This window comes from Eleginops maclovinus, chromosome 17, assembly GCF_036324505.1.
Source record: "Eleginops maclovinus isolate JMC-PN-2008 ecotype Puerto Natales chromosome 17, JC_Emac_rtc_rv5, whole genome shotgun sequence".
NCBI classification, from domain to species: domain Eukaryota; kingdom Metazoa; phylum Chordata; class Actinopteri; order Perciformes; family Eleginopidae; genus Eleginops; species Eleginops maclovinus.
In genome coordinates, this window is record NC_086365.1 from 1,166,069 (window position 1) to 1,176,365 (window position 10,297).

General features: G+C 41.5%; 1 protein-coding gene and 1 long non-coding RNA gene across 2 annotated transcripts; both read right to left on the reverse strand.

The window, feature by feature from the left end:
- Positions 1 to 5,973: 5,973 nt before the first annotated feature.
- On the reverse strand, positions 5,974 to 7,595 carry LOC134879486 (zinc finger protein 862-like). The gene is made up of 5 exons (XM_063906030.1): positions 7,265 to 7,595; positions 6,937 to 7,175; positions 6,586 to 6,843; positions 6,311 to 6,493; positions 5,974 to 6,222 (listed from the first exon to the last, which is right to left on the reverse strand). The coding sequence occupies exons 1-5, from the start codon at positions 7,410 to 7,412 to the stop codon at positions 5,974 to 5,976; spliced, it is 1,077 nt and encodes a 358-aa protein (XP_063762100.1). The 5' UTR covers positions 7,413 to 7,595.
- Positions 7,596 to 7,631: 36 nt separating this feature from the next.
- LOC134879363 (uncharacterized) lies at positions 7,632 to 8,963 on the reverse strand. Its single transcript, XR_010167835.1, has 4 exons — positions 8,353 to 8,963; positions 8,099 to 8,269; positions 7,805 to 7,980; positions 7,632 to 7,716 (listed from the first exon to the last, which is right to left on the reverse strand). It is a non-coding gene; the product is annotated as an uncharacterized LOC134879363 (long non-coding RNA).
- Positions 8,964 to 10,297: the final 1,334 nt, after the last annotated feature.

Sequence of the window (10,297 nt, forward strand, 5' to 3'; positions counted from 1 at the left end):
TTACATATACACCCATAAGTACAACCCACAAATGACGTCAAAGATGAACTTGACGTCACGTATGAACCCGTAACCTAACTCAGCCTTTTTTTGAGCGGTGTTGCACTCATTAGAATGGTTATATGTTTTGCTATTTGGACACTAGATGGCGCAATAGGGCAACAACATATATAACTGATCTCCCTGGCACAGGTGCATTGATTGTGACTGGAGAGCAATAGTTTTTTCACAAGCTGTTTTTGTTTGAAAATAAACGATATTGAAACCTCGTCGTGAGTAGATGTTACACAAGTCCAATTAGCTAACCCGGTTAGTCAATCCCAGGGTGATATTGAGTAGCAATAGTCACCACAAGTAGTTTCACATAGTTGGATCATGGGGGAAAGAGACAACCTTTTCAGCTGACACTTTCTGAGTCTCTTAACACACAGTGTTTCTCCTAGGTATGTGTTTGAGTTAAATAATTTTATTTTTTATTTTATTGTATTCTATAAACTACTGACAACAATTCTGTGTTGAATTCAGCAGACACTGGAATGGCTGCCATACATGTAGAGATAAAGATTTAACAAAAAAATTGGAGTGGTCTCTTCATTTTTCCCGGAGTTGTTTATATGTATTAAAGACATTAGAAAGTGCTTTTTGCATAATAGGGCACCTTTAAAATAAAATTATAAAAAATAAAGATATAGGCTACATATCAGCAGTTGAACATAGACAAAATACGCAACGCAGTGAATATATACAGCACATATCAAAAATGAAGGATACGTATGTCTTTAGAGTGTATATAGTGAATACACAATATAAATATAAAATTATAAAGAATATCTACAAAACAAAGAGCTGAAAGATGTTGGGTCTCTGTTGAGTGTTGGGACCATTTCCTGTTTGTCAGTCAGTATGAGTGACACCTTCATTCATATGTGAAGCCGCTTATTAAGCATAGAGTAGAATAGATCTGATCCAAATCAGCTGGCTTTGTAGTAAGATCGTAAGTAAGTACTAAGTGTACAACAGAAGTTCCGTTGGATGAGAGGTTCATTTTGTCTCAGCTTGTGATTGATAGTCCAAGGACTGGAATCTGTCCTCTTGAATCCTTTGTCATTTGAAAGTTGAAGGACATTGGAGGATCGCCTCATTCTCCTGTCAGCCCCATTTCTGTGTGTGTGGGGGAGGAGCGGGGGATTGCCTAAAGGCTGGACTCCCCTCCATGGTGAGTCAATTTAGGTTAACCTTTTGTCCCATCGCCCGCGTCCCCGGTCCAGATAATTGTCCTCCAATCCGGCGGCTTTGTCACGGGTGAGCTGTGGCAGCATGGAGCAGCTGAACCCGAACACCCAACCGGAGGGATTACCGTGTGGTCGCTGCAGACCTGTGGGGGGGTAATGCCGTCTCTGCTTTATATGCCTGTCTCCAACACAGATAACTGGGACAGCAGAGAGCGCCTGAGAGGAGGAATGTCTTTGCTGTTTTGCAACAGGAAGGTTGACCGTTACACCTTTTTATTCAAATCTGTGTTAGAGATATTTTTTTGGGGGGGGGACAGATATAGGTAACCTGTGTGGAAGATTCGCCGAGACACAACCGTTAAGTTGTTTGACAAATAATACAACAACTACAACAGGAAAAATAAACTGTCCAGGTTTTACTGAAATACTCAGATCTTGTACTTGAGTAAAGTAGAAGTACTCAGATCTTGTCCTTGAGTAAAGTAGAAGTACTCAGATCTTGTACTTGAGTAAAGTAGAAGTACTCAGATCTTGTACTTGAGTAAAGTCGAAGTACTCAGATCTTGTACTTGAGTAAAGTAGAAGTACTCAGATCTTGTACTTGAGTAAAGTAGAAGTACTCAGATCTTGTACTTGAGTAAAGTAGAAGTACTCAGATCTTGTACTTGAGTAAAGTAGAAGTACCAGAGTGTAGGAATACTCTGTCACAGTAAAAGTCCTGCATTCAAAATGTTCCTCCAGTGAAAGTAGAAAGTACTCTCATCTAAATGTACTTAAAGTAGCGACAGTAAAAGTAGTCATTGTTTGATTGGTCCATTTCAGAATAATATCTCTGATATGTTTTATAATGATTGATCATTAAAGTGTTCTCAGAGCTGGTAAAGGTGCAGCCAGTTTGAATGGCTTTGTATACTGCAGGGTAGCTGCTGGATTTACTCCAGGTGAACTAAAGTCTGATTTAAGGGCTGATTATATTTACCATCATTAATCCAGATCTGTAAAGTAACTAAAGGTACTAAATACATGTAGTGGAGTAAAAGTACACCATTTACCTCTGAATTGTAGTGGAGTAGAAGTAAAAAGTAGCAACAAATGGAACCTCTGGTAACCTTCCCTCACAACAACGGACAATGCTCAGGTTGATCTTAGTTTTATGATCAAGTTATTTTAATTGAACAACTTCTCCATCTTCATACTGTCTGACCGTCTCATCAGTAACATCACCTGATATTATTTCCATATAAATGTATGTTTTACAGTTAAAATTGACAATGTTTGGCGATATAGCTAGGAAGCTAGTCTGACTGACCATAACAAGATCTAAAGCCAATAAAAAAAAGAATAATAATAAGTGTTATTTTTTGCCTGCAATGAAGAATATGATCTTTGAATGTTGCCACATCTCTCTACCCTTCCTATGACCTGTTGCTGCTCCACCTTTAGCCTTTGGGTGCTGATCTGTCCAATAGTTGGTCCCTGAGTTGAACTAAGTTTCGGGGCTGATAGACGCCACTGCAGTACAAACACAAAATAACTTGTTTGCTTGTTCACTGGCTCCGAGAGGCCCCTGTGGAAAAGGTGTAGTCATTGATCATCAGAGCTTTAAATCTAAATGAGAGAGCATGTTGAACCTCACAGCAAACTGTCTAATTATCTCCTCCCTAATAACCTCCCTGTGCTGGCTCTCCCTCAGCAGGGGGTTCATTACGGAGGAAGGTGATGCCAGCTCTGACCCTGTGTCTTTAGCACACATCACACTCATTAGGCCCCCGGGGGCGAGGCAGCATCAGCCCGCTATCCAGCTTTTAACATCGCTCCAGCGCTATTGATCAGATCCCTGAGTGAGGGACTTTATACTGTTGAGCCAGCAGGCAATTAAAGAGTAAACAAGGAAAAGCTGAGAGAATTTAACCTCAACACACTCTGGTTATCTCACACAGGAAAGTAGGAGAAACTCATTGATCTTTAAATGAACTTGGGTGAATCGACTAAAGAAAGGATGAAGGTGAAGGGAGTTATTTGCATGGTCGGTCGGTTGGCAGTGATGGACCAGTCAGACCCCTTTAAAGTCTTCAAACTCACCAAAACAAACGTGTGAACGCGTGATTAAAAGTCAGTTTGTATTATTATTCTTATTTATTTTTCTTTGACATAATTTATTTATTTACATTTTTTATTATTTTATTCCATGTGTGGAGAATGTGTTCTGTGTTTGGGATAAATGGGGGGAAAAGGGGCTACATATTGGTACCATGCTCGTTCTTGATTGTGTTACCCTGAGAAAATTCAATAAATATATCATATTACTTTTCTTTTTCTTAAAGTCAGTTTATCTCTGTTGTGTTCTCTTACTGCAATTCAATGCAAGCACATCAACGTGTAATACATATTCTGTGTCAAGAATTAATCTGACATAAATAGGATTTTATTAATTATTCAACACTCATGTATTTCACTGCCTATTCAAATAGTGTTGTCTCACTGCAACAACACATCACATGTTCAACCTGCAGCTAAACATAGTAGAATATTTGTCATACTGGTTTAAAAGGCCCTGCTTGTGTTGCATTGGAGAGAATATTAGCTTTGTCTCCCCAAATCCAGACTGGACGTGCACATGGAAACCACTAGAGGTCACTCTGATGCTGCTTCCTGTTTCACACAAGCAGCCTGGTGGGGAAAACTTCACTTTACACTGAACTAATCTAAAGTATTAACCTTCAAATTAACCTTAGAAACGGAACACTTTATCATCATTTCAATGTGTTTCGATAGTTTAAGTGAGTTTAAGTGGCTCATCCCACAGTTTATTGGTTAAGAAAACTCAGATTGCTTTACCCCCCCAGTTTACTAGTGAATTGTCAAAAATGCACTAGTAAACAAGTGTGACTGTTGAAGCAATTCACTATTAAACTAGTTGCGCGTATATGACAACTAGTAAACCTTTTTGTTGTACTTGTGTGACGAAAACCACAACTGGTCGGCTTAAAATATCAACTAGTTTAAGAAAAAGCCATACATGTTGAATAAATATCCAACACGTTGCATACAGATGCTCACTAGTGCATTGAAAAGCTCTTCATACGTCCTACACGCAGTGGCGGTCTTAGCAATTTGGGGGCCCAAGGCGAATTTAGCTAGGGGGGCCCTCAACATTAATATGCGAGAAATAAGTTTCAGATATCACACCATCGTATGTCAAAATGCGAAGTATTTATTGAACAAAATTAGTTAAAAAAGGAAATAGGCAAAGTTTGTGTACGTGCATGTGTGAGAGAAAGAGAGAGAATGAGTATGTGAGAGAGAGGTGTGTGTGTGTGTGTGTGTGTGTGTGTGTGTGTGTGTGTGTGTGTGTGTGTGTGTGTGTGTGTGTGTGTGTGTGTGTGTGTGAGTGAGTGAGTGAGAATGCATGTGTATGAGAGGGAACATATGTGGGAGTGAAAGAGAGAGAGAGAAAGGGTATGTGACTGAATGAGGAGAGATTGAGTAGAGTGTGTGTGTGTGTGTGTGTGTGTGTATGTGTGTGGGGCACCGGTTTTCATGCATCAGGGTCGGGGATGTGTACATCTGTAGAAATCTAGAACAGAAAAGAATAAATGCAAACACATTGCAGTTAACACATTTTGTAATATGATACATAGTATGCACAACCATTCAATTTGCTTGAGATGATAATGATTAATTATCAAGCAGGGTTCAAGTAGTCACAGGAATGCACTGCAAAATCATTACCTCACTTCTTGTCCCTGTCTCTGTGCTGTCCTCCTCTCTCTCCTTCTGCCTCTCTGTTTCTATACCTCTTCTGCTTCTCTCTCAGTGGTATGTCCATGTGTCTCAAGCTTACTGTCACTATCTTCCTGCTTCTTTTGTCCTGTTTATTTCTCTTCTTATGAACACTGAACAGGTGGCAGTTTTTTCTTAAACAAATCTGACCTTTCCAGGGTTTCCCCCAGAAAATGTGTTAGTCAAGGTGGTGACCGGGGGGGGGGGGGGGGGGGGGGCGCAAACTCATCTACGGGGGGGGGGGGTTCCACCGTTGCGTCGCAAGCACATCACCGAGGGGAATAAAATGCAGACTTTGATTACAACTTTGAGAACAACTATTTATTAAACATTAAACAACAAAATAATACAATATCTTATCTCTTACAATACATAAAAAATCTTTAGCTTTTAAAATTATAAATAAAGGGTTAAACATGATGATTTTGCTATTAGAACTGCAAAACATCAATTATTCAACAAGGTCACTAATGGCAGAGCTGACAAGTGGCATCACTACAAGCAATCCTCCTTGGTTTGCTGAAAAAAATCTCAAGGGCCCTGCTGTACTGTAGGTCTTTCACCTGCGGACCATTGATGCTCATTTTCATGCAGGCTGTCAGACTGTTGCCCTGCAGCCTGTTTCTTAGGTCTGTCTTGATCTATAGACAGTGAATTAACTGAAGTTTAGATTATTTTATACTTTTGTATAATATTTACAATTTTGATAGAATCTAAGATTGAGAGATGATAATGGACTTACCCTATTCATCGCCGAGAAATCCCTCTCACAATTCACACTGGAGACTGGTATTGTTAGGGCGATTGCAGAGAGGAGGGACAGGTTTGGGTAGAGTAGATGGAGCTCATCATACCCAGATGCCATTGCTGTCATGATCTCCAGCTGGGACTTGTCCTGATGGATGAGAACATTGGTCAATGACAGATGCATGAACTCACATAAACAACTTAAGTTGTGTTAATGACTATCACTCACTTTCAGTATTACGGTTGTTATTAGGACTTTGTAGCTCTGCCACTCTTGGAGAAGTGCCATCTCACTGATGGGAGGGAACTGCTTGGCCAGCAGTTGTAGATCTGAGATGGCACGACTCTCATCAGCTTGTGGTCCTTGTGGTCCCAGGGAACTAAAGGCACCAAGAATCCCAAGCTGCTGGAACCTCAGCTCCAGGTGCTCAATGAGTCCGTCAATGTAAGGCTCCATGACCTATTAACATTAGATGTAAGAGAAATCAATTTAGGCCCTAATATTTCAGGCTCGTTATTATTGTTTATTCATTCTTAAGCTTGCTTACTTGTGTCTGAAAACGTGCCCATAAGGTGTCGGTGGGAAGAGCTGTCCCACGCCTCACCCTGTCTTCTTCGGCACTGATGTTCAGATTGGCCACCTTCTCTTCAACCTGAGCTAGAAAGGAGCCCTCGGGTTGCCGTTCACCTGCTGCTTTAATTATTCTCAATGTCTCAATGGTAACAGGAACCTATTATAGACATGCAAATTAAACATTATTTTACATTTGCAAAGGAAAACTGACATGCATTAAATAAAGATCAATGTGACATCACAACTTACATGGTTCTTGATTGCCATGAAATTGATATCTTCCTTCTGGAACAATTTTGAAAGCTGCGCCAGGTAGGGCAGGATGTCCGATTGCAGGTGGACAGCTGCAACGAATCTGTAAGTTGCACAGTAGGTGTACAACCCCCGTGCCACAGGGTCCTTTTTTAATTCTGCCTCCTCAGCTAGTGTAGCAAGCACTGCAGGTAGATTTCTTTGAAGATTTGAAATGGCCTTCTCTTGTGATAGCCACCTAGTGTCCTTAACCTCCTGGGGTGGGGGATAGAGCAATTAATTTAATTCAATATTATTTATCTAAGGAATTTGATGCACTTCACTTCAAACCTTCATGTTTTCACTTACTGTGACTTTCAGGTCTTCTACTCCAAGCACACTTGCAGCTGCTTTTAGAGCGCTGGTGCGGTTTGCACTATTCCTAAAATAAAGGTGCAGGTCTTGTAGGTGCTTTCTGAATATTTTCATATATGGCACTCCATCTGCTGCATCTTTACATGCTAGTGCAAGGCGATGAGCAGCACAGTGCACTGACACTAATGCTGGCCAGGAGTCAGTCAGCAATTTTGCTGTGCCGTTCCTTCTTCCTAAAATAAAAGTAAAACAAAAAGGTTTTAGATCAAGGCAACCTATTCGTTTCGACATTAACTTAACCGTCCTTTTTCCTATACTTTACCGGTCATCACTGCGGCTCCATCTGTGCCAAGGCCAAAGATGCGGTCCTGAGGTATTTCTTTTCTTATGATGACCTCCTTCACAGCTTCAGCTATAGTTATAGCTGTGCCATCTGGAATAGATACAAGATCCAGGAATTGACAGAACATCCGTCCTTCCTTGTCTGTGTACCTGGAGTATTTACAAAAACAATTAGCCTTACCTGGTTTTGTTACACATTCAGGAAGACCTCATCATGACCCATTTAAAAAAAAATAAGAAGAAGACCACTACTGTACCTGACAAGGAGATCTAACTGTTTTGTCACAGAGATGTCTGTGGACTCATCAATTTCCAGGCCAATAGCCTTTGATGATTTAATGGCCTCTAAATGGGCTCCTCAACCACTTCACCCAGAATCTGTAGCATTTCATCCACAATCCTGTGGGACCTGTAGTTTGTCCTCTGATCAATCTAGGAAAATAATATATCCTTAAATTATAGTTAATTCTACTAGAAACCCATGACAGCAAATGTACACTGTAATGAAATATTTTTTTACCTTCAGTTTGGCAAAATATTCGCAGCCTAGGAGGTCTGCCAGATCCAGCAATGCCGGGTAATTTGTATGGTGCGCAATTTCATGTTTTACCAGCCAGTATAGACATTTAAAGCCACCAATTATGGCCTCATGCTCCAAATTCAAAATGGGCTGAAATGCCTCATTGATGGGCAGACCTAATACACAAACATTCAGCTGTCACTGTTAATTCAAATGTAATAAACATAATTTAATCACCATTTAAAAAAAAAAGTTATTATTATTATTATTCCTGAACCACTCAGAAATACTAACTTCGGCTTGATTGGGCTGTAATGCCCACACATGAAATATGATTCGTTGAGCCCAAGTGCTGGTCCAAGGCATCGCGCCTGTAGTTGGTACAAGGTAGCTCTATGAAAGGCCTTTGAGAGGGGCCACGAGATGCCTTTTGTCGGTGCATCCTGCAGATTCTACAAAACATTCCTAGGAATAATACAATAACTCACTTAATATAGCTTAGTCTACACTTTTCACATATAACATAAAATAAATAATGCTCTACTCACCGTGTTCTGTGTGGTAAAGCCAACCTGCATATTTAGGATCCATAGCCCACTCCGGGTTCCACCCACTGCCTCTGTGTTTGTTGGGTTGCCGGGGATCCGGCGATGGAGGTGCTGGTGGTGGGGGGGGGGGAGACGATGCGGAGGGTGAAGTCGGCCGGCTATGTCGCATGAAGAAGCCGGCGATTTTGGGCTGAGTTTTTCGATCCATTTGGCTGTGAACATTGCGAGAGAAAATTACGTGCAAATGTCAAAGGCAGGCTAGGCTATAATAATATAGCCACGTGTAAACGTTAAACACAATTAGCCTTGATAAGAAAACATTACGCTTATCCAGGTAGCCTACTAGTGAACAGTTGACAGACTATTATTAGACTAGTATAGAATTCAATAATAATCTTACCTTGATACGACAGGTTGTCAGCCATCCAAATAGTAGATTCGACAGGTTGTCAGCTATCCAAATAGTAGTCTTTCCGAAAAATGCTGGTTTTGAAGGATGTTGGTCGAACGATGATAGCACAATGACATATACCACTAGATGCCGCTGTTCGGACGCATCACGCGATTCAGAGGCATATTTGGAGGCATAGCCCCACATTTTAAAACGTTTCTTTTATTTGTTTTTTGTTTTAAAATGCGTTCTGCAGAGAAGATAGACTGTCAGTCACGGTTTGGAATGAAAGGTAGAAAACATGAAAGAGTAAAACGGCGAATATCGCTATAGGCCTATAGGCTATCTATATCATTTTTTTTTTTTCTGGAGACGTGACGTTAGTCAAGGCGGCAACCCCGTGTTGTTAAGGCGGCCGCCTTAACAGGAAAGCGCTGTGGGAAACCCTGCTTTCTCACTTTGGCCTCTGCGAATAGGGTTATAACTGCATCCATGTCAAGGGACTGTTGGACCTCATGCTCTATTGAGATTGTGGCAAGGGCAGACAGCCTATCCTGGGCCATTGTAGACCGCATGTATGTTTTCAGGTGTTTCAGGGTGGAGAAGCTTCTCTCACCTGAAGCCACTGTCACAGGGAGAGTAAGGAGATGTCGTAAGGCTATGCTGACGTTTGGGTAAATGTCTAAGACATTCTCCTTGTAGATGTGGTCTAACATTTGAAGTGGAGAGGTGATGTGTGGAGGGAAGGACTGGACAGCTCCTTTGAGCTCCATCTTCAGGTCGTCTCCATCTACATCTCCTATCACTTCCTCCAGCTTTCGGCAGCAACCATCCAGTTTCCCTGTCTGAATAGTGCCTCTTAATGAATCGGATGAGTAGAGGAACCCATAGAGGTCAAAGAAGACCTCCATGTTCGAGAATCGCTCCTTTAAAGTGGACCTGGCTGTGTCCACTAGATAGAGAAAAAACTCTCTTTTAAAGAGCTCCTCCGGAGTAGACATATGCTCATCTCTTCCCTCATAATCAAACTGCCTCTTCCTTTTTCTCTGTCGCACAACAGGCCAGCTCATCTCCACCTCCATCTTTTCTGCCACTTCCCTGGCATCTGTTTGTGCAGAATTAAAGCCACACTCCCTGTATTCTTCCAGATAGTCTGCCACTGCCATGACCTCTCTCCTTAGTGTCTCAATAGACACACTGGGGCTCTGCAAGATTTTACTGACACGGTTTATGTGGTATAACACGTCGTACCAAACAAAGGTGCTCACCATGAATGACCACTTCATCATGTTCTCCTTGAGGCTGTCAGCAGTGGAGGCGCATTCTGGATCTTTCTTCAATGTTGCATGCTTGTGCACAGCTGTCAACGCATCAACGATCTCTGGGAGTTGGTAGCGCACAGCCTTGACAGCATCCACCCGGCACTCCCATCTTGTAGTGGACAAGGCCTTGACTGAGAAAGCTTTCACATGCTCCTGAAGGATGGTCCAACGCTGAACAGAGCCACTAAACAAAGTGTACAGCCTTTGTAGTGTGCCAAAGTATCCCAGAGAA